This window comes from Seriola lalandi, unplaced genomic scaffold (genome assembly GCF_002814215.2).
Source record: "Seriola lalandi dorsalis isolate HSWRI2012SDOR001 ecotype SW California unplaced genomic scaffold, Sedor1 jcf7180002054797, whole genome shotgun sequence".
Lineage (NCBI taxonomy): Eukaryota > Metazoa > Chordata > Actinopteri > Carangiformes > Carangidae > Seriola > Seriola lalandi.
The window spans coordinates 487,438-514,750 of record NW_019525350.1 but is presented as its reverse complement, the minus strand read 5'-3'; the positions used below and the strand labels follow the sequence as shown (position 1 = coordinate 514,750).

The 27,313-nt window shown below is 43.8% G+C and overlaps 1 protein-coding gene across 7 annotated transcripts in view; it reads left to right on the top strand.

Annotated features, from left to right (window-relative positions):
• The window catches only part of kif1aa (kinesin family member 1Aa), a 36,369-nt gene extending 9,062 nt beyond the window's left edge, over nucleotides 1-27,307 (top strand). Inside the window, exons 3-50 of one of the 7 annotated variants that reach the window (XM_087179205.1) lie at nucleotides 609-682; nucleotides 843-1,025; nucleotides 1,112-1,177; nucleotides 1,271-1,449; nucleotides 1,750-1,861; nucleotides 2,147-2,224; nucleotides 2,364-2,429; nucleotides 2,539-2,556; nucleotides 2,643-2,721; nucleotides 2,808-2,886; nucleotides 3,169-3,311; nucleotides 4,577-4,615; nucleotides 6,686-6,885; nucleotides 7,426-7,505; nucleotides 7,606-7,681; nucleotides 8,298-8,377; nucleotides 8,469-8,575; nucleotides 8,682-8,765; nucleotides 8,850-9,030; nucleotides 9,172-9,244; nucleotides 9,699-9,789; nucleotides 9,891-10,039; nucleotides 10,137-10,315; nucleotides 10,844-10,984; nucleotides 12,556-12,870; nucleotides 15,367-15,485; nucleotides 15,590-15,675; nucleotides 15,770-15,899; nucleotides 16,231-16,390; nucleotides 16,489-16,579; nucleotides 16,668-16,786; nucleotides 16,912-16,967; nucleotides 18,663-18,771; nucleotides 18,947-19,013; nucleotides 19,100-19,184; nucleotides 19,269-19,374; nucleotides 21,266-21,292; nucleotides 24,291-24,405; nucleotides 24,526-24,659; nucleotides 24,751-24,812; nucleotides 24,900-25,045; nucleotides 25,578-25,769; nucleotides 25,885-25,956; nucleotides 26,104-26,225; nucleotides 26,406-26,549; nucleotides 26,653-26,845; nucleotides 26,943-27,061; nucleotides 27,165-27,307. In XM_087179205.1, the coding sequence (XP_087035331.1) occupies nucleotides 609-682; nucleotides 843-1,025; nucleotides 1,112-1,177; nucleotides 1,271-1,449; nucleotides 1,750-1,861; nucleotides 2,147-2,224; nucleotides 2,364-2,429; nucleotides 2,539-2,556; nucleotides 2,643-2,721; nucleotides 2,808-2,886; nucleotides 3,169-3,311; nucleotides 4,577-4,615; nucleotides 6,686-6,885; nucleotides 7,426-7,505; nucleotides 7,606-7,681; nucleotides 8,298-8,377; nucleotides 8,469-8,575; nucleotides 8,682-8,765; nucleotides 8,850-9,030; nucleotides 9,172-9,244; nucleotides 9,699-9,789; nucleotides 9,891-10,039; nucleotides 10,137-10,315; nucleotides 10,844-10,984; nucleotides 12,556-12,870; nucleotides 15,367-15,485; nucleotides 15,590-15,675; nucleotides 15,770-15,899; nucleotides 16,231-16,390; nucleotides 16,489-16,579; nucleotides 16,668-16,786; nucleotides 16,912-16,967; nucleotides 18,663-18,771; nucleotides 18,947-19,013; nucleotides 19,100-19,184; nucleotides 19,269-19,374; nucleotides 21,266-21,292; nucleotides 24,291-24,405; nucleotides 24,526-24,659; nucleotides 24,751-24,812; nucleotides 24,900-25,045; nucleotides 25,578-25,769; nucleotides 25,885-25,956; nucleotides 26,104-26,225; nucleotides 26,406-26,549; nucleotides 26,653-26,845; nucleotides 26,943-27,061; nucleotides 27,165-27,207 (5,369 nt within the window). In that variant the 3' untranslated portion in view covers nucleotides 27,208-27,307. Of the gene's footprint in view, nucleotides 1-608; nucleotides 683-842; nucleotides 1,026-1,111; nucleotides 1,178-1,270; nucleotides 1,450-1,749; nucleotides 1,862-2,146; nucleotides 2,225-2,363; nucleotides 2,430-2,538; nucleotides 2,557-2,642; nucleotides 2,722-2,807; nucleotides 2,887-3,168; nucleotides 3,312-4,576; nucleotides 4,616-6,685; nucleotides 6,886-7,425; nucleotides 7,506-7,605; nucleotides 7,682-8,297; nucleotides 8,378-8,468; nucleotides 8,576-8,681; nucleotides 8,766-8,849; nucleotides 9,031-9,171; nucleotides 9,245-9,698; nucleotides 9,790-9,890; nucleotides 10,040-10,136; nucleotides 10,316-10,843; nucleotides 10,985-12,555; nucleotides 12,871-15,366; nucleotides 15,486-15,589; nucleotides 15,676-15,769; nucleotides 15,900-16,230; nucleotides 16,391-16,488; nucleotides 16,580-16,667; nucleotides 16,787-16,911; nucleotides 16,968-18,662; nucleotides 18,772-18,946; nucleotides 19,014-19,099; nucleotides 19,185-19,268; nucleotides 19,375-21,265; nucleotides 21,293-23,797; nucleotides 23,822-24,290; nucleotides 24,406-24,525; nucleotides 24,660-24,750; nucleotides 24,813-24,899; nucleotides 25,046-25,577; nucleotides 25,770-25,884; nucleotides 25,957-26,103; nucleotides 26,226-26,405; nucleotides 26,550-26,652; nucleotides 26,846-26,942; nucleotides 27,062-27,164 lie in introns of all 7 variants that reach the window. The other 6 variants (XM_087179201.1, XM_023425967.2, XM_087179204.1 and 3 more) reach the window with 6 other exon arrangements.
• Nucleotides 27,308-27,313: the final 6 nt, after the last annotated feature.

Genomic DNA, 27,313 nt, shown 5'->3' with positions numbered 1-27,313 from the left:
CTGACAAGCTGAGCCTGAGCTGTCCTTAAAATGGCCGCTATACCTGGTAGGTAACAAGGGGCACCACTGTCAGGCCGAATCGTACAACTGGAAGTAAAGACACAAAGTTGTTGTTTTTAATCATTTCTAGAGTGTAATAAGTGTCACACAGACGTCACCAGGAGGAATAATAAGAGTCGCTCTCTATCATTTCACTGTCGCCTACAAAGTATATTTTCTTAGGGATTTATTTAAATTTTTTTTATTTGTCCAAACGTCTTTAATGTGAGCAAACAGAGTCAGAACTGTGATTATGTTTAAATGGCAATGACTTTCTATTTTATACCAATAAAACAACAAACTATCAGCAGCTAATATCCCATGAAAAATATATATTTCATCCCATGATACCATCTTCCAAAAAATAAAAATAAAAATGCCACAAAGTTCTTGATCCAAAATGTCTGCAGTCTCATGTTCCGCTTCATGACGAGGTCTAAATGCTAAAGATGCGACTGAGGCCTTTCGAGCTCTTTTGGCACAACATGACAGCGGCCGAACTCAGATCCAGTTTCACGTGGGCGGCTCTCGCCCTCCCACTGACCCGTGTTCCCTGTCCTGTCTTTCAGCCATCGTCAACCCCAAGCAGGCCAAAGACAACAAGAGCTTCAACTTTGATTACTCCTACTGGTCCCACACCACGGTAACTATTTCTGCACCCCTACAGCGCAAACACACACACACACACACACACACACACACACAAACACTGTTGACTGTGCATCGCTTTGTGTTGCGTGTGTGTCGGGTTTAAGAAAGAATTTAGAAGATTTACACGGCTTATTATTGATCTCTGTCCGCAGCCCGAGGACGTCAATTATGCCTCTCAGATGCGAGTATACAAAGACATCGGAGAGGAAATGCTGCTGCACGCCTTCGAGGGTTACAACGTCTGCATCTTTGCTTATGGTCAGACGGGTGCCGGCAAGTCCTACACCATGATGGGGAAACAGGATGTCAAGGATCAACAAGGAATCATCCCCTTGGTATGGACAGTTATTAACCAGCAAAAGAAACATGGTTCTGAATTTCTCACTTTTGGAAATAATGTTGTTATTTTCCTCCCTCCCAGCTGTGTGAAGATCTTTTCACTAAGATCAATGACAACACAGACAACAGCATGTCCTACTCTGTGGAGGTAAGTTCAGGGGTCATCAGCTCCCCCACTGTATGCACCTGAACTTGTCACATGTTTGTGATGTGTTCAAGCTCATGTGATGAATCCGAACAGGTGAGCTACATGGAGATCTACTGCGAACGCGTACGGGACTTGCTGAACCCCAAAAACAAAGGGCACCTGCGCGTAAGAGAACACCCGCTGATGGGACCCTATGTGGAGGACCTGTCCAAGCTCGCCGTCACCTCCTACAATGACATCCAGGACCTGATGGACTCTGGCAACAAGGCCAGGTGATGGAGCCGTCCGTTTTCGTTCGGTCACTTCACCCTGAACGACCAGTGAATCTGCAGAATGGCAGTTACAGCAGTTACAAAGATTTAAAGACTGAAATTCACAATCTTGTGTACACAGATTCAGCTAATTTAATTATTTAAATTCTACCTAATTCTCTGTTTTCAGATTGTGTTTGTTGTAACTTCAAAATGCACATCCATAGCAGGAAAACATGCCATATCCTTGTTGGATAAAAATGGGGAAGACGAGCAGCTTTTTCACGCACTGATAAAAACGTATTGACCCTCTCTCTGCAGGACTGTGGCTGCCACCAACATGAACGAGACGAGCAGTCGCTCTCACGCCGTCTTCAACATCATATTCACCCAGAAACGCCACGACGCCGAGACGGACAACACCTCTGAGAAGGTAGAGTGTTTTTTTTTTTTTTTATCACATCCTGAGTGAATCTGTTTAACATCGATCCGTTCCCACTGCTTATCTATAGGCTGATTGATGACAGTGATTTAAATCTTGTCGTAAATTGGAAATCAATGATTGCTTGAAGGTCATCGTGATAGTGAAACATTGTAAAGCTGTTGGTTTTTTGTTTATTTTATGAAACCTGTCTCTGGAATAAAGATGAACAGCTTTAGCTTTTTGTTGTCTACATGTTGTTAGTTTGAACCTGGTTATTGGGTTTTCTGTTGAAAGGTCAGCAAAATAAGTTTGGTGGATCTGGCCGGCAGCGAGAGGGCAGACTCCACCGGAGCCAAAGGGACGAGGCTTAAGGTGAAAATGTTTTACACTGACTCGAAACAGCTCCACATCCCGATGTGGGAAACAAATACAATTAAAAATCCATAACCATGCAGTTGATTAGTGGGTTTATCTTTAATGTTAATGTCATTCTCCGCCCGCTCCATCACAGGAAGGAGCGAATATCAACAAATCTCTAACCACGCTGGGGAAAGTCATCTCTGCTTTGGCAGAAGTGGTTTGTATTTTATCTTCATATTGTACATTGTTAGATCAGAGCAGATATTACATTGAATAAACATTATTTTTTATTTATTATAATAATTTTACTGTCTACTTCATTTTAGGACTCTGGGCCAAATAAGGTAATTTATTTAATTTCTGTATTTAAATTGTAATTAATTTTATTTCTAAATGCCAATAAATATATTGATTTTGATTTAATACGCAGAATAAAAAGAAGAAAAAAGTGGAAAGCTTCATTCCCTACAGAGATTCAGTTTTGACCTGGCTGCTGAGAGAAAATTTGGGTATGAACGGATCAGTTTTTCTCTGTTAATATTTTGATGATGCATTAGTCTGATCTCTAATCAATCTCTTCTCTACATTGTGTCAGGGGGTAATTCTCGCACTGCGATGGTCGCTGCCCTGAGTCCAGCTGATATCAACTACGACGAGACCCTCAGCACACTCAGGTAGAGAGCAGACAACCCATTTTCTGCTGCATCTTTTTCCCTCCCACACAGCTGACGAATGTGGCTTTGAAGGACGCCGATGCCAGTGAGACCCGAGTGTTACATAATACACTGTTTCCTCAGCTGCTTGCATCAGTTTCACACTTCAAACACCCTTCACGACTTTCAGCTGCAGTGCCAGGCTGCAGAATCATGTGGATGTGTGATGTCAGGGGGGGTTGTGAATTGTCTCGTCCCTCACCTGTGTCAGCGTGCTCAGTGATCCCTCCCTTACTCCCACAGGTACGCAGATCGCGCCAAACAGATTCGCTGCAACGCTGTCATCAACGAGGATCCCAACAACAGACTGGTGCGCGAGCTGAAGGAGGAGGTGTCACGCCTGAAAGACCTCCTCTACGCCCAGGGCCTGGGCGACATCATTGAGAGTAAGGAGTCGCTGATTGGATTTTATTTGACAATCTGTGTTATCTCTATTGATTTCAAACTGGTTTGAAAAAGGTTTCAACACTCTTTTCTAAGTAGGCAAATTATTCTCAGACTCACTTCAACCTCCACTGTTCCCCCTCACAAGCACTGCACTTTTATTCTCAAACATCGTTCTCCGTGTTCTCAAACATTGTGTGTGTTGAGGTGCGTTCAGATAGAATGTGAAGCAAATTAAGGATTGGCATTTTACAGTTTATTCCCATGTTGTAGCGATAAACAGAAAGTAGTGCGGGGCAGGGTTTCACCATAGACTGTAAATAAAGATGGACGTGGCGTCCGTGACGTCATCCGCAGGTTTCTGAAGAGCGGTTTTGAAGCTCAGAGTGAGCTGTTCCACCGCCGCCTGATTGGCAGCGCCTGACTCCCGGCTAATCCGATAAAGGGCAAAGAGGCGCTCACCCACCTGTCACTCAAAGCTGCACGCCCTCAATTAATGCAGAACTTTAAGCTTAAATAAAATGTGAACAGGTGAGTTACACACAAAGGTGGAAATTATCCGTAGAGACCAAAACTGTTTTTTGCACCAGGCTGTAAATGTGTTTAATTCTGCTGTAAAGTTAGAACATTTTAACATTGGAGTCTATGGGGATTGACTCGCTTTTGGAGCCAGTTAGCTGACTTTAGTGTTTCATGAGTTGATTATACATATATATTTTTTTAAAATCAAAAACCAGCTTCAGGCTCGACTCCTGTGCTTTCTGTTGTTCAGTTGTGCAAAAGCCCCACCCGCTCCGCCGCATGCTCTCATCTAGATTGAGTTAAGCTGAAACAGTAAAAGTTAGTACTGATGAAACTGACAGGAATAGGTCACGCTGTTACACGGGGCCGACAGCTTTCATCGTAAAAGGCTGAAGAGAGGGAAAGAGCTGTTGTTTCATGTTGTATCTGGACGCAGCTTTAAAGTTATCACAAAAAACGTGTGTGTTTCCTCATTCTCACAAACAGTGGGAGCATTTCAGTGAGAACACACGTCGGAGATCAAAACTGAAAGTATCTGAGCTGTGTATTATATATTATGCACGGAGAGCAGTGGAGCCAAATTCATATGTATTCGTATTTAACTCCCAGTATTCATCGAATAATAAACTGAATGTTTAAATCTATTAACATTTTTATCTAAAGGTGTTACACTGTCTGTTTCCCTCTCTCTCTCTCTCTCTCTCTCTCTCTCTCCTCTCTCACTCTTTATCTTCTCTTCTCCCAGCATATCGAGCCACTGGTGCTGAGATAGAGGGTTTGAAATGTGTGTTTTCTGGCTCTTGCTTTTGCTCTTGCGGCAGCTTAGCATCACCAGCGCTTACTGTGACAGTGAAATAGCAGCTTCTCTGTGTTTCTCTGCAGCACCACAGTTTCATGAGGAATTGAGCAGAATGATTTAGGGCGATTTGTAATGAAATCACAGGTATAGCTATAAATATTAATGCAATATTTATATAATAATTATATATATATATATATATATATATATATATATATACATCACACAGTTCAGGTCTAAGGTTGATTTTCAGGATTAGTCATTGTGGCTCTAATCTTCAGATCCTTATGGGCTTCGCTGTGTGTGCCATGTCATGGTGCTGTAGAGATCTGTGTATGGCTTCGTAGCTGTGGCACTTGGTGGGACAGAGCTTTAACTGTTCATGAAGCAAGAAAGCAGAGCAATACAATATGGAAGGTTATTGACTGCAGCGTCATGAGATATATTGCGATCCTATCCTTTAATTTCCCTGATGCAGAAACTGTTGCCTCCCATTCCCCTGGCATGGTCCTGTCTGGCTCTAGTCACCTCCTGTTGGCGACCGTAAAGGAGAGCATGCAGTAAACATAAGATGAAAACGCATCCCTCGGTCGCAGAAAGAGTATAATCACTTGCATAATATTGGATCTTTGAGGTCGTCGTCTCATTTTGTGTCATAAATTTTTATTGTCTTTCCATAATACATGACTTAATTAACTGCACTTCGAAGGCGATATTATGTGATCCATCTTGGCAGGCAACACAGCCTGTCCAGATGGATGGGTGTGTGATAAAGTTTTCCCAATTTATTGCTCTGTGTTGCCATAGCAGCAGCTGCAAGGGTTGATCTTCTTTATTTTGTAGGGTCTTGTCACAGGTCTTCAAGGTGCCGTCTTCAACAATGACACGAGATAAGACGGTGAACACAAAGCCAGGGGGAACATGACGTAAAAACTATTTTTGATAAATAGACAATATACAACGAGGACACATTTCCACGCTGTCCAAACAAACTTACCACAGTATCTGATTCACCGCCAGAGCAGCGGGTTTTCTACTTTCAGTGTTTCGCTCGACATGGCTAATTTTAGAGAAGCGCAGTGAGCATTAAATGCATCTTGTTGCTTAATATAATGTTAATATGATAATCTGGCTTCCCAATGTTCTCTGCAAGAAATATAGCCCTGTTACAAATGAGTCATTATGCGTGTGCACATAGGCTGACGAGTTCATTTTCCATTCACTGAAGACTCATTTTATTTTTGCTGTTTAAGATGCTCGATCAGGACATTTTCTATCTCAATTGACAAATTAACTGGATATATATATATACATATATATATACACTTGTGAAAGCAGGATATTTTACAGTTTAACAATACACTTTATTGTCCAAAATGACATCAGTGCACTGACACGGCAAACTTCACTGGGAATTAAATAAAATAACTATAAAAATAAATAACTATAAATAAAAAACCTAAGAACAAATATGTATATATATTATATATATATATATATACAGTATATATTTAACTTGAATGGAAACAAAGGATCAAATACACATAAAATGCTGCCTATATAACTTGACCTGACCCTAGCATTTCCACTGCATTATTGCTTCTTAAGAAAAGTATTTATATCAGCTCATATCGGAGAATATATGCGTATATACAGTTACAGTTATGGCAGTTATATGGCCGTTACATTTTCTTGTTTTTGAATGATCCTGCACATGATGCTCTGCTTGATGTTTTCATATACTAGCTGCATTTCTTTGGTCATGGCTGGTTGGCCTTGTTGCACTTTTTTTAAGTTGGTCTTCTTTGCGTGTGGTGCTGCCTTCGCTTGAATGCTCGCAGTTAAAGTTTCTCTCTGTGAGTCAGATTTGTTTCAAGCCACGTTTCTTCTTTCTTTTTTTTCTTTTCTTCTACTCTCCCTTCTGTCTTCTTCCTTATCTGTCTGCATTTCTCCATTTCTTTACTCCCTGTTATCGATTATCCCAACTTCCTTGTACACTCCTTGCGCCCCCCTTCCCTCCCTCCCTCCTGCCCTCCCTCCCTCCCGCCCCGACAGACCTATCCGATAAGAACAATAACAATAAAGGCCAAGCTGTGAATCAAAAGGATGATCTCTCCACAGTGACCAATGCCATGACAGGGATGAGTCCCTCTCCGTCTCTGTCAGCCTTGTCCAGCCGCGCTGGATCCATCGCCAGTCTTCACGACCGCATCATGTTCAGCCCGGGCAGCGAGGAGGCCATCGAGAGGCTGAAGGTGACACCCTGCACTGCACTGCATGTTCCTAATGTTCACTTGTTGCATATTGTCAGATTATTGGCAGGTAAACATACATTTCAGTGTAAGTTCAACACATTAAACCCCTAAAGTGCGAGTGCTCTTTCTTTACAGTGTCAGTATTCAAAACATCTGGACTCTGTAGTTGTTCAGCAAACATCAGTCAAAGTCAGAGAAAGCAGTGTATTTGTTGGAGCCTCTGTTGGTGGAGTATTTACAGCAGCAGGACAGTGTAGGTGGGATTTACTCAAAATAAACCACAGTGTGTGTTTGTGGTAGTAAAGGAACATGTCACCCAGGCTTATTGATGTGCTTTTAATCGCTTTGCGACAACAATGAAGCTCAGAGGAAAAAGGCTGCATCCAGCTTTGTCTTAACAGACAGAACGTCATTGTTGGTTTTGGGCTTTTCATGGGATCTGTCGCCCCCAAAAAATAAAAAAATAACGCCGTCACCATCACCACTCGTCCTTGAAACGACTGCGCACTGTAATATCCACTGTCTTTTTTAAAATGTCAGGAAACAGAGAAAATCATTGCTGAACTCAATGAAACTTGGGAGGAGAAACTTCGCCGAACAGAGGCCATCAGAATGGAAAGGTGCGATATACAATATTCTACTTTTACACTTTATTTCATTGTATTAGCAAAGTTTGTCATGTTTGTGTAGTATATAAAAAACTTCATCATTCCTCCACAGAGAGGCCTTGCTGGCGGAAATGGGTGTCGCAATGCGAGAAGATGGCGGGACAGTCGGCGTGTTCTCCCCTAAGAAGGTACGAGACACATCCCAAAAAAACCTCCTGTGTTATTTAATATTTACCGTTTAAATTATTGACTAAATTGCTTGTTTATTTACCCCCCCAAAGCCCTCCGATAGCCCTAGAAAGCCCCAGCCTGTCTTTATCGACACGGTCGGGCTGTTTTCCCCCAACGAGGTTTGTCGCTGTGAAGTGTTTAAAGCCGTCTTCTTCTCTGAGAGCTCTTCGTCTCACTACGGCAAGAGCCTCGCAGATCAGACGAGGGTTTCTCTTTGTGTTATCTTAAATCTACTTCATTACTCACTTCAAACACTCCCTCACTGCACTGAAGGCGGCAACGGGTGTAAACATGGTGGTGGTGGGGGGGGGGGATAATGGTAGTGCCCCCATTACAGTGATTTACGGCTGTTTGCCTGCAGCCCCACAACATCTGGCTGAGACTACATTAAAACACAAATGCTGCGAAGCTGTAGGGAGTGAATCTGACTGCATGTTACTGACTGTGTCTCACTGGGAGAGGCTGCTTTTCAGCCCTCTCGCGTGCACAGTATGTATATGTTTCAGTGTCAATAACCATAACGAAAGACCCACCGTTTCTGCAGTGAGTGAATTATTCCTTGTTCTGTGTCAGACGCCTCATTTGGTGAACCTCAATGAGGATCCTCTGATGTCTGAGTGCCTGCTGTACTACATTAAAGACGGGATCACCAGGTTGGGTGTTGACAATTTACTGCATAATATTAGGGTAATACTTAAAAAAAAAACTCACTCAAGCGTGTCGATTACTTTTTTTTTTTTTTAGGGTTGGTCGTTTAGACGCCAGCAGCCGTCAGGACATCGTCCTCAGTGGCCACTTCATCAAGGACGAGCACTGCACTTTTACTAGTTCTGCCGGTCCGGCGGGAGAAAGTGAGGGGTCTTTATCTTGCTCCACAGGCTTTCAAACTGTGTACATCAGAGTTTAATATTTTACAGACAGGAAGCAAAGCCTTACATTGTCCTCTCTGTTCCTAAGCATTGGTTGTCCTCGAGCCCTGTGAAGGAGCTGAGACTTACGTCAACGGAAAGAGGGTGACGGAGCCCACTGTCCTCAGATCAGGTCAGTGAGCTCTCTCGTTCGCCGTCTCCCTCACTTGAACCCAGCGCCGTCTTTTTTATGTTCTGATTTTTCACGCCCTCACAGGAAACCGCATCATCCTGGGGAAGAGCCACGTGTTCCGGTTCAACCACCCTGTCCAGGCGAGGGCTGAGAGGGAGAGGACCCCCTGTGCTGAAACACCCGCCGAGCCTGTGGACTGGGCCTTTGCCCAGAGGGAGCTGCTGGAGAAACAGGGCATTGACATGAAACAGGAAATGGAGCAGAGGTAGTTTGGCAGGGGGGGGGGGAATACTGAGCCATTCAACCTTACAACGATAACACACTCAATAAATGGCATGCTGCTCCAAAAAAATCAAGAATAGCGTTTCCTCCAGCCTCTTTTGTTCACCTGTGTTCGTGTCTGCAGGCTGCAGGAGTTGGAGGACCAGTATCGCAAAGAAAGAGAGGAGGCCAACAACCTTCTGGAGCAGCAGAGACTGGTACAGTAATGAGCAATTTTGCATGTATCATCACCGTAGAGCGTTTTTTCTCCTTCTTGTTCCTCGCTCATATTCAGGTGGTGGTGGTGGTGGGTCACTTGCAGGGGGCGGGGCCTGCTTTGGTTCTCTGACACTCTGATGTAGAGTGATTGCGATTGGTGGTTCATTGTGCACGTAGAACCTGCAAACCAAGATCCAAGAACCATTAAATCAGAGTAAATCATCTTGCATCAGACAGATTCCTCCTGCGGGTTAGTCATGGAAAAGGAGAACTGTTTTCCTTTTGTATCAAGCTGCGAAAAAAGTTTGTGTGAGTTGCACTTCCTGCGATGTGAATATTGCATATATATAGACAGTGTTGAAAAGATGTATTGTGCACCTCTGTTCCCAAATGACTTGTTGATGTGCCACAACCAGTTGTTTTAACATAGATCTCCATTAACCAATTGTTTAGGATTACGAGAGCAAGCTGGAAGCTCTTCAGAAGCAAGTGGACCGTTATTACCCTGAAACCACTGAAGAAGAGGAGGAGCCAGAAGAAGAAGGTAGCGCAAATAATCAGACACTTAACAGACACAGGCATTTCTGTGCTGTTGGCGAGAAAATCCTCTCCAAGATGATGATGTTTTATCGTTGTGGCCCACAGTGCAGTGGACGGAGAGGGAGAGAGAGCTCGCTGTGTGGAGCTTTCGTAAATGGAGGTGCTACCAGTTCACCTCTCTGCGTGACCTGCTGTGGGGGAACGCCATCTTCCTCAAAGAGGCCAATGCCATCAGCGTGGAGCTGAAGAAGAAGGTCCGGCGCGTTACTGTTGTTATACTCGCACCGCATGAACTGATTGTTTATGACATGTCTATCTGACGGCACTGACGTTTTGGGTGTGTCCCTGCAGGTGCAGTTCCAGTTTGTGCTGCTGACAGACACCCTCTACTCCCCCCTGCCTCCTGACCTGTTGCCCCCGGAAGCAACTAAAGACAGAGAGAAGCGCCACTTCCCGCGCACCATCGTGGCCGTGGAGGTGCAGGACCAGAAGAACGGAGCCACTCACTACTGGACATTAGAAAAACTAAGGTACCGTGTCTTCAGAAAAGCCTTCAGACCTGGACTCATCAATCTACACTTTATAACCTATAATGACAAAATAGAAAAAAAATGTTTTTAGAAAGTTTTTGCAAATGTATTAAAATACAAAACTTTTCAAATCCTTCATTTAGTACTTTGTAGAAACCCCCATTAGCAGCAATTACAGCTTTGAGTCTCTGCAAGCTTTCTGGGTTATTGAGCGTAGATCGATCTTCACATGATATTTGCATTATAATATCTAGAGACTATATAATCTTAGTTGGCTGCTCTGTTGCTCATTAAGTCGGATGATTTCACTGGAAACATTCCTTTAGTAATTGCTGTAACAAATAAAAATGTCTGCAAGCCTGTGATATACAGCAGTAACAAGAAAAGAGAGATGTTGTCAGTGTCTACGAGGAATACATCTCACATAAAACACGCTTTTCACTGCAAGAATATTTCTCATTAACTCCATGCTGTGGAGCACGTACTCGTAAATAACTACAGTGTGGTAACTGTTGCTGACACTCGCAGGCAGAGGCTCGATCTCATGAGAGAGATGTACGACCGCGCCGCCGACGTTCCTAACAGCGCCGCCACCGAGGACTGTGAAAATGTGATGACCGGAGGCGACCCCTTCTACGACCGCTTCCCCTGGTTCCGTCTGGTTGGCAGGTAAACGCTGAACGCCACCGGCCTTGCACACAGTGTATGAATGCATTCACACCGAGCTCATATACAAAGCGGCAGCAGCGGCGAGTGAACAGAAGCCCAGTGATCGTCATGTTTTGTCCATTAAGGATAAATGGGAGGCTGTTGAAGTAGTCTGCGGCCCACTTCATTATGATGTCTCTGTCATTACGTGCTGAAGTCTGGTGTCTCTAGTCTGTGCTCTGAGCGCTCCACTGTGATCACATTGTAAACCAATATAACAACTGTATCTGTGTGACGGACTTACTGGGCGTCATTTATCAATAAGCGCACGGCGCAGTGATCACAAATTTCCACAAACAGAATTTCGAAAATGTTATAGGTTCTACTGTCAGTTTATGAATCAAGTTTCTTTCTTTATTCTGATGTCACTGTGAATTTACTGTGTTTCTGCTGGACATGGAGCTTTGCAGCTGAAACACACAGGATGGACTGACCATCACGTCTTTCTTGTTGATGCCAATGGGAAAAAAAAAGAAAAAAATCAGCTGTGAAACATTTGAGAACAAAATTTCTTCAGTCCTCCTACTCAAAGCCTGCTGCTTCTTTCTCTCCCACCTTGGCATGCACCCTCCCAACCTCTTTGCCAATCTCTATCTCTCTCTCTCTCTCTCTCTCTCTCTCTCTCTCTCTCTCTCTCTCTCTCTCTCTCTCTCTCTCTTTGTCTCTTGCAGATGGGTCCTACACATAATCACATGCCCCCTGTTACATAATAATCAGCATATAAAGCTTTTAACGTCATTTAACTCCTGCGAGACGAGCAAAAAATTATCAGGCGGCAAACGTCCTCTTGAAATATTTTCTTTGTCGGCTCGTTCACAACATCTGTTATACAATAGGTGAGTAATACTGGCATACGAAGCCGAATGCACCACGTTTAATGAAACGAAATGTAGTCGCCCAGACAAATGAAGCTGAAGCTGGATGTGGCCGTTTCATTTGTAATATTTATTTGTACTTATCTGAAGCCAAAGACAGACTTTCAGCTCACCGCCTCACTGCGCTCATGATGGAGGGCTGTTGATTTTGCTATAAGCCTAACATTAAGCAATCGCTGTTAAATCATAGCTCACCCTCAGCTGGTGAGTCTGGTTATATTGGATAGCTTATAGAGTAATTATTTGTTAATCAAATGAACCGAGTAAATCAATAACCCGAGTGTATCTGGTTGCTGTGAAACCTGGAGGTGACTGGTTCTCTAGTGGGCTGCAGGGAGCCTCTACCTTTACGTGTCTCCATGGTCACACGCTGACGTATACGCACTCCCAGCAAAAGCGGTTGAATACATCCTCACAGCCACTGTAGCTTGTTTGCACTCCTCTATCTGTACTCTCTCTCTCTCTCTCTCTCTCTCTCTCTCTCTCTCTCTCTCTCTCTCTCTTTCCACTAAAACAGCAGATTCAAAAAAAGGATGAAGGGTTTTTTTTTTTTCTTCTTCCTCCAGTGGGCTTCAACTCCAACCCCTCTTGTTTGAACAAGTGTGTGCTTTCTATCGAACTGTACTAACCTAGTTCCCATGTCTCTGGCTGCACCAGAAACCCCATTTTCAACACATGCATGAGCGAGCGCATGAGTGACCCTACCCCGTCCCCGACCCTCTCCAACTCTGAAATTACTGAGCTGGCTGACTCGCAGCGGGAGGGTCGAGGGGAGGAGGAGTTGGAGGAGTTGGAGGACCTGGACGATGATATCTTTTTGGACGACCCGTGCTCGGAGCTCGGGGGAGAGGATGATGATGATGATGATGATGATGATGATGATGATGATGATGAGGGAGAGCTCTGCCGAGGCTCCAGCGAAGGCCAGGATCCCTTTTACGACCGCTCACCATTATTCAGTGTAGTGGGAAGGTTGGTGAGGTTTCGGGAGCATGCTGGTGGAGGAAACTAGCTCTTTCACGCTGAGACGCAGGGTCCGTTTCCCTCGATAAGACGTCAGCACAGAAAGGAAAAGACATTTTTTTCGAGAGAAAAATAAAAAAAACGCAATGCGCAATACAGATACAGCACAGCAAGTATGTTCTCACAAAGTCCTCACTCTATTCTGGATTGTGTGTGCATGTACGGTGGCCCTGAGAGCTCAACAGTAACACCACAGCCGAAGAAAACACACGCAAAACAGACAAAACACAAACAAATTCAGGAAACATCCTCATCAATTTTGACAACACGCGCGCCGCCAAATACACAAACGCTCTGCCGACGTAGCGGAAGTGTTTCCACGTGCATTAGTGTCCCCCCCCTGGAAACTGTGCTACCTGCATTTCTGTATTTGGTTGTGTTGTGGGTATTTGCAGCGCACGTCTTGTCGAATTGATGCAGATGTTTTCATGAATTTGTTTGTGTTTTGTCCGTTTGCGTGTGTCGTCTTAAGCTGCAGTTGCGTGGAGCTCTCGGGGACACCGTATGTCTTTTTGTTTTTCTGTTATGTGGCAATCACAGGCCTTCTGTCCAAATCAGCCTGTTAGGTTTTTCTGTTTGGTTTCCATTTTACTGTCTCAGTTGGGACAAATAGGCGACAGTTGTAATGTCAGCATGGAGGTTGGAGCTTATTTTTGTTTAACTGTGGGATTTCCATTCATTTCATCTTCTTAAAAAAAACTTCATGCTTGCTTAGTGCTCCAAGTCAAACGATCCACTTAAGTTTCTGTTCCCCGTCTCCGTTGTCATCGCCACTGTGTCTCATCTGTTTGAGACACAAATGTTCTCAAATGTCACAGCACTAACGATGTCTACAGCATTTTCTTTCACGACTCTGTTACTGAGTGGACACTGGAGTAGACATTTCTGGGCTTCAAGGTTTATCTTTTGCTTTTATTTGTTTAATCTCATCAAATTAGATGCTTGTTTTTTTGTTGCTGTTTTTTTGTTTTTCACTTAAATTAAATGCTTCTCACTCATGTTGCGGTTCCACTTGACAAACGAGTGCTTTACGTCAGCCAGGGGTGGGTCAGCACATACCACTTGTTTCCGTGAAAACTCAAGCAATGTTGATGCGTCAACGGCTGCTTGAGGTGTGTGTGTGTCTCACTTACGCGTGGCTAAATGTTAAGCATTAAAAGAGGACCATTCGCTAGCCAAAGCACTGACATGTCTCATGGAGTGTACTGATGCCTGATTCGCATTACACAGGGAACCCACAGCGAAACGTTCTCACCGTGCTGTGAAACCTTGAATAAGCATGAAAGAGGCTGAAAATTACTCATATGAAAATAGCAAAGTGGAGATCAAGGAGGACTCAAAAATCTCAAGATGAAAGAGCTGGTTTCTACTGCAGCTGTCTCTTTTAGGCATGCCAGAGCACAAGTCTTTTCATTTTTATCTTTTTTTTTTTGTCAATTTTTTTACTTGAATACGTCTGATGATGAACTAATGCCCCTATTTTGCACAAATTAGCACTTTGCCCAAGAGGTGCGCTTTGATTTCTGATGTCATTCATTGGTTTTCTTTTTTTTTTTTTGGTGTAGCGTATAATCTTTCAAGCTGTTGGCAGTTTTTATTCAAGCTGAGCCATGTTTGGTATGATGATTTTCTGTTCCATTTGCTTTTGATTCCTTTGAGTCGAGAAGTTGGAAGCATTTTTGTTCACCTTTTTTGTCCTGAGCATGCCTTCTTTGCACCTCACCAATCTTGTCATAAGCCCTCTCCCTTTTTACACTCCACCCTTAAATGTCTACCCCTATTGGCTCGTGGAAAATGTGGTCTTTGACTGCAAGATCATGTATTGTAGCTACAAAACTAGAGACTGAATAACTCAAGAAGGAGAAACACTTGTAACGCAGTTGTTCCCACATTTATATTCTCTACTGCTAGCTTTATTCAAATCTAATGGTGCCTCATCTAAATCTAAATCTAAAGTGTTTAGTTTGGCTCTGTACATATTTAGTGTATTGAGGCATGCGCATGATGTACATGTTAGTGCAGCAGATAATCTTTAAGCAGTACAAAGGAAGATTATTTCAGACTGAGGAAATCATCTGCTCTCCAGATTAGCGTAAAGCCGCTTTCCAATATTTTGAAATCATTTAAAGGATTCAGAGTTGTACCCTTACACACATGCTCCTTAGCCTCACCAAGCTTTCATTAGTATAGTACAGAAGTACAGGAATACTGCATGCGACCCATAATTGTCCTGATACAGTCATCATGTGTAGATGGTGAGGAAAAGCCCCTGCGAAGCGATAGTAAAGGGCAGCCATGGCCATCGCAAGAGCAGTCCCAGCTTCTGTTTGGTTGCTTTGCAGCTCTGTGTTCTGTTGTCCAGTCCAGTGACATTTATCAAGTGTGACACGTCTCCTCGGCTTGTTTGTCTTTAATCCCTCACCGTTTCTCTCCCTCCCCGTGCAGGGCTTTCGTTTATCTGAGCAACCTGCTGTACCCGGTTCCTCTCGTCCACCGCGTGGCCATCGTCAGCGAGAAGGGAGAAGTGAAGGGCTTCCTCCGGGTGGCGGTGCAGGCCATATCAGGTAAGGCTCGGATCCTCAGCCTCAGCGTGTGAGGGAACAAAAAGGACAGGCTGTGTGTGACTTCTTGAGGGAGTGAAGTGAAGGTGCTTTGTGTTTCCCTCCAGCGGATGAGGAAGCTCCCGACTACGGCTCAGGAGTGAGGCAGTCAGGCACTGCCAAAATCTCCTTCGAGGATCAGCAATATGAAAAGGTAGAGAAAATCTGTGTTTACTGCACTATATATCTGACCTGTGTGCACACAGTTACCCACTGACCAGTCTGTGTTTTGCACCTTGCTTTTGCAGTTCCAGTCAGAATCCTGCTCTGTGGGACTGTCCCGCACAGGGATCTCCCAGGAGGAGCTTCGCATCGTGGAGGGGGAGGGGCAGAACGCAGAAATAGGACCCTCAGCTGATGAGGTCAACAACAACACATGTGCGGGTAATCATATTCTATGAGTGAATGGACACACGTTTTGTGTGTTTGTGTGTGTGTGTGTGTGTGTGTGTGTGTGTGTGTGTTTGTGTGTGTGTGTGTGTGTGGCCCCTGCTTAATCTGACACACCTGGCTGTTAGAGTCATGCCAGACTGAAAGACTCGCGCTGACTCTTACCGGCGCAGGGAAAGGAGGAGACGATTCTCAAACTAAATCAGTCCCGAGTCGGTCGGTGCCCCAAAAACGAGCACAACTGAGCGTGCTGACAATCCACTACCTGGAATACAAGCTTTAACCTTGTATCTAATTTTTGTCTTCGCCTCCGTCACAGCTGGTGGAGACGAGCTGGAGAATCCGCTGAAGGCCACTCTGGACGGTCCGCTGGACGCCCTGGAGCACCTGAGGATTGGTAATATTTTCACCTTTAGGGTAACCGTCCTGCAGGCCTCGAGCATCTCTGCAGAATATGCTGACATCTTCTGCCAGTTCAAGTAAGCACTCATCACAATGTTTTCATAATTACACCCGGTATTTATTGTATTTCTTTCATCTTTCTTTCATATGTAAATTTTCACTGTTTTGATTTCAGTTTCATCCACCGCCATGATGAGGCCTTCTCTACTGAGCCCCTGAAAAACACAGGCCGCGGCCCTCCTCTCGGCTTCTACCATGTGCAGAACGTAAGGAGCGTCCGCACAGATCATCATGTGTCGTTTGCCATTTTTAATACGACATGTACTTAAACGTCACTGTGCTGTTTTTTTGTAGATTGCCGTTGAAGTGACTAAATCCTTTGTTGACTACATCAAGACTCAGCCAATCGTGTTTGAGGTGTTTGGACACTACCAGAAACAGCCTTTTCTTCCTCTTTGTAAAGACGTCATCAGGTAACGTGGCAGCTGCTTATACAGACAAAGACACAATCTGTGTTGTTGTGTTTCCATAATGACACGTGTTGAGTCCAGATCCTTATATAACCTGGTGTTATTGTTGTTGTTATTTCCACAACCAGTCCATTACGTCCCTGCAGAAGACAGTTCCCACGCGTGATGCCTCTGTCCAAACCAGGTAGATAAACTCCAGGCCGGAGTTACTTTTCTTCAATTCCACGATTGATGTGTACGTTGCATATGTTGCACAGTCTTTGTGTTGGTCTGCCTGCACCTTCATGTCATCTCAGCTTCATGTTGTTGGGTGTGAGCAGTGGACTCCGACGACTCGCCGGACCGGGAGAAATCGCTGGAGCTGATCCGATACCTGGTCCCAGATGTGTTCAATGGGGCGCTGGTGGACTCGCTGTCAGGCCACGCTCTGTCTGCCGCTGGCTTGGCTGCTTCCTTCCTACTGGAAGCAAACGAGCAAGCTCAGTTGCCTGCTCCACCCACCTCTATCTGTTCAGTTATTAAAGCTCAGAAGCCGGGTTGGTTAATGATGTCAAATCCAAGAGAATCCTGCAACTGAAAACCTTTTTTTATATCAAGTGTTTATCTTGGTGTGTCACGGCACAGTGCAGTTAATTGATTATTGACTATTTCAAAGGACACAACATGTTATTTTTATGTAGAGATTCAAGCCACTGTGACAGTATTGCTCAAACGTAACACTGACGTCTGCCCAGATCCTGGTTCGATGTTGTTTTAACTGACCCTGTCACTCTTCCTGCACAGGGGGAGAGAAAGGGTCACAAGAAAGAACAAATATTTACCATGTTATTCATTATATTACAGTTACTACTGGTCGCTGACTAGTAGGAGCCTTTAAAAGTCTTGAGAACGACATGAATTGATATAAAAAGGGACGTTTCTCGTGTCAGAATTCAGTTGGATTGGCTCTAATGTACTGTGTGTTTACTGTCGACCTGCGTGGTGGATTCTCCCTGCAGTTCCTTCTTTGAGCTCCTCTTGAACTGAGTGCCTCTCCGCAGCAACTAGTTATCAACAATACTCTCTCAGATGGGAATGTTCATTTATATAGTACATTATATGGTTAAATTATATACGACACATAAAAGACAAAAGACTTTACTACCAAAGAGTGAAAACAGATAAAACAGATAATGAACTATTTGAAATAATAAATACAACGAAGGAAAAGAGGATTTTATAGAGGCTTAGTTTTAGTCTTAGTCCATGCTGTATATTATTTTTGCAACGGTTGCAGAAGCATACAAAAACATTACACAGAATACTACATATTATATCTATAATATTCTATATGTTATATTTATGCTTGAGCTTGGGCCAAACCTCTGTGTTGCATGCAAATGTTTTTTCATGCACACTCTCTCTTAAATCTGAACTCCTGTCTTTGATTCGTTTGGAGCTCAATCATTTCTACAAGACAACTGAATGATCACAAATCAAAAACATAGATTTACTTTCAAAGGAGAATACTGTTTAAGGAGATTGTGCGTATGCTTTTCCTCATGCAGGGGTTCAGTCTGTATTTATGTATGCGAAGGTTTACAAATACGTACTGTAGGTGAACTCTCAAACTGCATAGGGAAACCAAGAGCGTAATGTAGTGGTAATCTATAAGAGAGGGCTGCAACGTTGCTAATAAACTGCTGAAGAAAAGGAAGTCCTAATCTGCAGGTTCCTGTCTTTCCCTCGCGTCACTGATTTCCTTTCTTCTTCCCTTTTCTCTTTCCTCTGTAGGATTAGAGCTGTTCTCAGCTCCCTGTTCATAGCCACTAGTCTGCTGTCTCTTTTCCCCTCACACCATCTTCCTTTATAACCTTCTCTATCTCCCTTTTCAACACAGTACCTGCCACCAAACTGACAGCCATGACCCGCCCACAGGCAGGACCCTGCCACTGTAAATATGATCTCATGGTATTCTTCGAGATCTGTGAGCTGGAGGCCAATGGAGAGTGAGTTTATCCAGCGCTGCGCTTTATTTTCACCCGGCAGATTCTTGGAATCATTTTGCAGATATTTCCATTAAATTTAACATTGAAGACATAAATTTGATAATTATTGGAAACCACAGAAATCTCTCTTGTACTATAAATCAAGTGAGGCTTGTTTTTTGTTTTTTTTCCCCAGCTACATCCCTGCAGTGGTGGACCACAGAGGAGGAATGCCGTGCCATGGCACATTCCTCCTGCACCAGGTACGCCAGTTGCACAGAGTAAATATAATATTTGGAATATTTTAAATGTGCTGAACACAACCACACCTCTGTTTCTGTCTCTGTAGGGCCTCCAGAGGAGAATCACCGTTACTATCGTACATGAATCAGGAGGTGACATGGAGTGGAAGGAAGTCCGTGAGCTTGTTGTGGGTAAGTTTTCTCGCCCTGAAAACCGAACATATCTCCCAACAACGTGTGCGAACTTTTGTTACTGAGGCACGTGTGCTTTCCCAGGACGTCTCCGCAACACCCCTGAAGCGGATGAGACCATCATCGACCCCAGTATTCTGTCCCTCAATATCTTGTCTGTTGGGTATGTCAGGCCCATGCAAGATGACAGGTACGTACCGGTGAAGACATGTAGATGGAGGCGCTTTAGTTTGCGGCTGTAAGATCGTAAAGCACTGCGCCAGCGTATGCTTTGTAACTTGGTGAATTCAAAATCAAAACGTCTCGTGGCCAGAGGCACATTTACTCTACAGTTGTGGCAGCTTGGCTGAATTTGGAAAAAAACCTCTGAATGGTTCAACAACAGTCTTATTACTGCTGTGGCAGCTCACGCTCTGGGACACGACACACACGGGGGGCGAATGCATGGCATCGTGAAACCCAGCTCGTCAGAAAAACAAAGCATGGCGGGAGAGGCACAACTTGAATGTTACAGCAAATCTCAGCGAATTCTTTCATGCTGTTAGCTTAGCACTGCGTCTGCATGAATCTACTGTGGTTTTCCTATCTCTAACTGCAGGAAGTCACACATTAAAAAAAGAAAAAAGAAAATCCAGAGTGACCATGAGAAACATGATTTATTTAGACCTAAATCTGCCACATCAGTAGTTATGAATTCACTGGTCCTTTGCTGGCTGTGCGACCCTCCTTGGTGTTAATCTGTGCTCTCGTTGTTTGATTGTCATCGTTGCACCTACATGTTGCATCTCACCGTGTTAATCACCTCACCTCTAACCCCTGCCATCTCTCAACCATGATTAGATCCACTAACCCTGACACTGACCCTGCTTATGACCTTCCAGGGCCTTTTACTTTTTTATCAAGCAACCTCATCTTACTGTATCTTCATGAATTAATACTGTAGCAGCCCAGTACGAAATAAAAAATGCATGTCTTTCTTGCTTATCCAGCAGCATGTATCACTAATAATAGTGTAAGCTCACTAACTCACCTTAAACTATCAATATGATGTCACGCATTGGACATATAACATTTCATCATCACTTTATTGAATCCAGTGATTTAACTTTTCATATTTAAGAATCACCGACTGTAGATTGAAGGACGAAGTTTCTGTTAATCATGCACTGACCTCTGTAATGTCTAATTTGAAACCCCTGATAATGATGTTTCCGGGTGTGTTTGTTGGATTGCAGCCTAGTTTGTAGAGTAGACTCAAAGCAAAACAGAAGGATGATCAACAGCCCAAATGAAAAATGTCATATTTTTACACAATATTTTTCACTAACATCGTAAAATTCTAGTTAGTTATGTTGCTCTTTGTGACGGTGACATCTGCAGCCAGCCACTAGAGGGCAGTAGGTGTCTTTTAAGGGCTTGTGGCCCCATAATGGGAACTTGTGTTAATATATACTGTATAGAGACTTTTGTTTCTTTAACATATAAAATAAAGAGTTACCATCACCAGTGTATGGTGGCACAATAACTGTTGAGTAGTTCTGTATGTATTAGTGTGTTTATAAGGACAAATATCAGTATAGATTTTCTGTTAATGTCATTTGGCCTTAATTATCAGATCACCCGAGTTAAAATATGAAAACCAAGTAATTTTTTTAAAGTAATTTTGCTATTTAACTTAACTTATGATTTTTGTGACGCCCTGTTTTTGGCTCGTTGCTTAATCCCTTTGCTTTCCTAACCGCTCTCCCGAAAGCCTAACGATAACAACAACATGATCACCCAGACCTGGGTTTACTGAGTTTCAGCCTAAAATAAACCAGATGCTCCGAGCAGCTCTGACCAGCGGCCCCCGCTCGACCAGCCTTCCTTTGACCATGGTGCTGCACTCCTCGGTACAACACTAAACATTTGTGTTGTTATGGCCTCAGTAGCCAAGAATGTTTAAGGGCTTAGCACCAGGCTGTGGTCCAGCGCCGCGGCCCCTGCTCGGTCTTGCTCATACTAACATCAAGGTGTAAATGGATGCTAACATTTTTCTCCCCTCCAGTCCACTAACGGAATGTTGTTTTTTGCTTTTGCAGACAGTTTCTTGATTCGGACATGCCTAGGTATATTATTTTGCCTCTCTTCTCGTGCTCTTTAAGTTACACAAACACCTCATCTTTCTAACGTCCTCTACACCCTGTCATTTCCAAGTTATCCTCCAGTGTTTTCGTTTCCTTCTCTCCTACTCTGCCATTACTGTCAGCAATTCATCTGTGCCTCTTTGTTTTCTCCCTCTCACGAGGAGTGAGGGAAGCTTTCCTGCATGTCCCTGGTTCTCTTGCTGCGCTGGGTGGGGGTTTGAGCTGTTATCAGGCTGCGGTTTATGATGGACAGGGTCTGCATGGCTCGCTGTGCTTCTCGTGGACTGTCCTTGGCTGTGTCTCTGCCGGAGGTGTCGTGGGGCCAGTATCACACTCTCTGTTTCCACTTCAGCAGTTGCTGCAGCAACTATCTCATAACGGTGATTTCAGAAAGTGTAAAGTCAATATTTGGTCACTCTTGCATTTGTCTTTAGGCCAGAAACAAAGAATTTTAAAGGTCCCATATAGTATGAAGGTAGATGTCCATGTGTTGTTTGATTATAAAGCAGGTCTAGGTTCTATATTATTACTGTGAAAGTATCAACAGAGAAATGCACACAGCCTGTATTCAGAAACTGAGCTTTAAAACCAGTCGTCAGGACTTCTGTAACTTTGTGATGTCACAACAAAGCAGTCACCAAGCCCCGCCCACCTGGACCCACCATCCTGCCTTGCAAGATTTGGTTTATACCTGAAAACTGCTATATTTTTATTCAACCACTCATAAAACAGTCAGCCAATCAGAAGAGATGTTCAGAGTCTCCTCTTCCTCTGATTGGCTCACCGACCTGTTGTTACTAGAGCTCCAGAGAAAAGCTGTAAAACTACACTGAGATTGTTTACGGTTCTTTAAATCACAAATATATGCTTCTTATAGATCAACACTTTAGAATAAAACACGGGAAAGGTGTAAAATATGGGACCTTTAAAATGTTGCCCACATCAGTATCACCACTATCCTTTTACTCTGATTGTTTACAGATGCTAATTTATTCATAGATTCAATTTAAAAGGCAACAAAGTCACATCCAACATGATTGTTCGCTTTATCTGGAACTAAAAGATCTCAGCATGAGTAAGATGTATTAGCCCTACATGCCAGAAGAGGGCGGTAGTGATCCGTTATTACAACACAGTTCATTTGAAACAACAAAGGCAGAGAGATGAATCTTGTATTTAGCAAGAAGATTCATAACATTTGGAAAAACTGTAATTTTCCTTTCAGCACTCTGTTTATTATTTTCGTAGTGTTGACTTTGCCGTGAAGCAATATTTTGAATCCATGGATATGATTTTCATATTTTCTTGGTTACCTCTAATACCGAGGGCCAGGGAGTGCTTCCCATCACAGCTACAGAGCAGTAACAGGAACACAAGTCATCCACTATTACTCAAGTGCTGTAATATGGATCACATCATTTACAGTACCCGCTCTGGCACCGTATTCAAATGCGGCTATTAAAATGTAATCTAGTGAGCCATTACCTCACCGGTAGCACTTTGCCCAAAATCACTGCAATGTTGTGAATATTTTTAAATCCTGCTTGTACCTCAGTGAAACTCTGCCAGACACCAGAAACAAATGGCTCCTCACATGTTACGCCAGCAGCATGACTTCAATCCTGGCTCCTGCGATTTTTAGGAGGTAGTAAAATGTAGAGAAGCACATGTTGGTGTAGTGCGAGGAGGAAATTGCTTCCTTGTAGTGTAAGTGACCAGGTTTCTTTCTACTACTGGGAAAGCAGTGTGTGTGTGTGTGTGTGTGTGTGTGTGTGTGTGTGTGTGTGTGTGTGTGTGAATCCACTTGTTAATTACTTAAAAAACAGGTAATTTCTACACTGAATCGCCATAACTCTCACAGAGAAGCAGTCGGTTCTATTTACTACTGGCTGTTTGCTTTTCTTTTTTCTTTTCTGGGTGACACAATGTCCACTTTCCCACAAGGTCACCTCAGTCCAGGGCCAGTTTTTGGCACAACATCTGAACCTCATGGAGAGTCCATTCGGCCCGTTTTTATGGCTCACAGAAACATTAGTTTCCTTTTACAATTCTTGCTTGGATTATCTTTTTTAGATTTAAGGCCGTACCGGGCTGCAGGCCAGAAGAATAACTGGTTACAGTGTGTGATTATTTCCCCTTGGGGGGAAATGGGAAAAATCATGTACATTAACGTATGGAGTAAATCAGAGGTGTAACAGAGAGCAGTGTTTTATTATTTTTTTTGCTTGAAGAATGGTCACGTGCTGTTATTTGACCTTTTCAATGGTAGAGCAGGATAAGCGGTTGCATCAAGTCAAGCAGCACCTTCCGCAGGATTTCTCAACTCGTCTCCTAAGGGTGAGATGCGCTGTCCACGGCAGTGTTTACATAATGAGATAACAGTGTGGAAAAAAAGACAAACACCATCCCAGCCACACAAGCGCATAACCACAACATACTTCCTGACTCTCACTTTCTATTCTTTTGCTGATTTCTTCTTTCTCACAGCACTTCCTTGGGAGTTGACCATAGGTATTTCACTGCCCTGTCCCTCATTTCTTCTGGCTGTCTCTCATCATCCCCCTCCCCCACTTTTTTCTGTATTAATAGTCATCTAAGCTCTCTTTGCTTTTCTATGGTGTTGTGTACAAGGCAGAACATCAACTCAGCCTGTTGCATGCAAAAAGATTTCATTAATGCTTTTTACTAATGAGATTTTGAGGAATACTCACTATAAAGTTTATTATTGTACAAAACCAACAGTAACTTGACTTTTTATTTTATTTTTTAATCATAAGATTATTTTCCCAGTGTGTCAAGTTATAAAATGTTAGTGCACATCTTTTTGTATGTGAAGTATGTTTTGATTATTGAAGTGTATGATTTTCATGTTAACTTCTCTGTTGTTAGGTTGACAAACTGTAGTATGACTTTTTTTTATTGCTTAAAATGTTGACTGCTGGTTCACTGTCTCGGCTTCTTGTTCAACAAACCACCTCAGGACCTTCTTCCGCTTCGAGGCGGCGTGGGATAGCTCCATGCACAATTCTCTGCTACTAAACCGAGTCACTCCGTACGGGGAGAAAATCTACATGACCCTCTCGGCCTATCTGGAGGTACAGTATACTGCCCGCATTCACGAGAGCTAGAAATAGCTCGTTCAGGATCAGAGGTCACGTGTAAAAATTACTCCAGAGGAACAATGTGGGCAAATCCTCCACTTTTATCACTTGCAGATGGAGAACTGCACCCAGCCCGCGGTCATAACCAAAGATATCTGCATGGTGTTTTACTCACGAGACACAAAGCTCTCGGCCTCCCGCTCTATTCGCAACCTCTTTGGTACCGGAAGCCTGAGAGCGGCAGATGGGTGAGTTTGAAATTTGAAACAATGACAAAACATCAGGTCGTATCCTGCGTCCACTCAGCTGACTTTACTATTTGTTTGTTGTTTTGTTTAGAAACCGTGTAACTGGAGTTTATGAGGTCAGCTTATGTCACCTGGCAGATGCAGGAAGCCCAGGTGAGAGTTCAAGACGCAGTTAACCGTTCTGCTTTTAAGCTTAACTTCTGCAACATTTCTAACCCTGCACCTGCCCCCCCCCCCCAGGTATGCAGAGGAGACGCAGGCGGGTGCTGGACACCTCCGTGGCCTACGTCCGTGGGGAGGAGAACTTGGCTGGATGGAGGCCCCGCAGCGACAGCCTCATTCTGGACCACCAGTGGGAGCTGGAGAAACTCAGCCTCCTTCAAGACGTGAGGCGCATTTGTTACTTTTCTCTTACAACATTTACTTTAAACAGCATCTGACGGTACGTGACACCGGCCCCTCATTTATTGAACATGTACTAAAACACATGCCTCTCCTGTAAATCATCTATTTAATGATTTGCTCTCTTAAAACATCTAAATGAACAGAGACTTAGTCATTTACATGCAATCTACTGTGCTTATGAAGTATACACAGATATGGTGTGTTGACCAGAATTCAGCATAAATGTGTTCAAACATACTGTCATAAAAAGCTTTTGCTTCTTTAACGTACTAATTTAATTAATTCCTAAAACACTTATTAGGATTAACTGCTAATTTGCAGTGTGACCTCAGGATAAGTTAGAGGCCAGAGAAGTTACGTGCTCATGTAAAATTTCAAAGGTCTGACTTTGTTCAGAGACAAGAAGAAGATCTTTGTTGTGATCTGCAGAAAAACTGTTGAGACATCCAGGCACTGATTTTCTGAAAACAGATGTGTGAAGTGGCCAAATTTGCAAATATTCCATTCCCTCAGGTGGAGAAGACCAAACATTATCTTTTGTTGAGAGAGAAACTGGAGTCCACCCTGCTCGTGGGCCAGGACTCCCTGCAGTCCTGTGTCACTGAGGAGCTGAGTGAGTCTCCTCAGCCCCCCGAGGTCGACCAGGAGGTCGGCAGCTCCAGCTCTGAAATCACCACGGAGAGGCAGAGGGAGCTCGCCGCCAAGGTCAGCCGTGATTATTGTGTGAATTTGCAATTTCAGGTTTAACTTGTGCACATTTTTTTTTCATGATTTTTGTGTCTAACTTCATAAACTTTAAGCTCTCTGTCCTTTCTCACAGTGTTTGAGGCTCCTCACTCACTCCTTCAACAGAGAATACGGCCACGTCTGTGTCAGCGCCAGTGAAAGCAAGGTAGTGCTTTAAAGACGTCCATGTAAACATAGACACGTTTAAATAAAGACAATGTGATCAGTGTCTGTTGAATTGGTTCCATATGGTTGACCGAGGACCTGTCTGTGTGTGTGTGTGTGTGTGTGTGTGTGTGTGTGTGTGTCACAGATTTCAGAGATGTCTGTCACAACACTAAGAGACTCCACTTCAATCTCTGCTCTCAACACAATCACACCCTCCTCAACATGCCCGTCACTGGTTGAGGGTTGCTACGGCAACACTGAACTCAGGTAAGCCCTAAGACACACTTGTAGGGGTCATGCTTTTGTCTCATTTGTTATCCCTGGTAGCCATGGTAGCCAAATGTTGTGTATTACAGGTTGCAGTGTTTGGTTGATGGCTAACGTGAAGCACTGAGGGTTTTATTGGTTTGTTACGAGGGCTCAAAGCCTCTTCTTATTGCACCACAGACCACCTATGCCCCGCTCGCGTGCCGTCAGTCCCGGTCCTGACACACAGCAGGACGCAGAGGCCAAGAAGTCCCTCAACGGAGCCTCTGACGCCAAGCCTCGCACCCGCAAGTTTGTCCCCGACATCCAGGAGATTAGAGTCAGGTGAGTCTGTTACAAACAACTCCAAAAACACGTCCTCACTTTTGAGTTGTGACGATGAACGTCTCGGTTCCACATGTGGTAATATGTGACCTCTGCTTCTCAGCCCCATTGTGTCAAAGAAGGGTTACATACATTTCTTGGAGCCGCACACCAACGGGTGGGTGAAGCGCTACGTTGTGGTGCGGCGGCCGTACGTCTACATCTACAACACAGAGCGAGACACCGTGGAGCGGGCTATTCTCAACCTCTCCTCGGCTCAGGTGGAGTACAGCGAGGACCAGCAGGCAATGCTGAAGGTAGGTGGTTTTTACAAAATCTCCCCAAAATCCCCTCTTTTCTGCTCTCTTGTGCCAAAATAACCCTTTACTTTTTTGTTTTCGTCTTTCTCAACAGACCCCAAACACATTTGCTGTGTGTACAGAGCATCGTGGAATATTGCTTCAAGCCACTAATGACAAAGAGATGCATGACTGGCTGTATGCGTTTAATCCTCTCCTTGCTGGAACTATCAGGTAAAAATATACCGAATCCTCTTTCAGACAAAAAAAAAACTTTTCTGGATTAAAGTGAGAAAGTTGTATATTTCTGATACGTATCTTCTCGTCCGCCTCTCAGGTCAAAGCTGTCGAGAAGACGAGCCGGACAGATGAGGATGTGAAACAACACTATGAACAAATTTCACGAGAGACGGATGAACGCAAAGACTTCTATGTACATAGATCCTTGTCCCTATCCCTCCCCCCTGTGCTGAGCCCCCGTCCCCC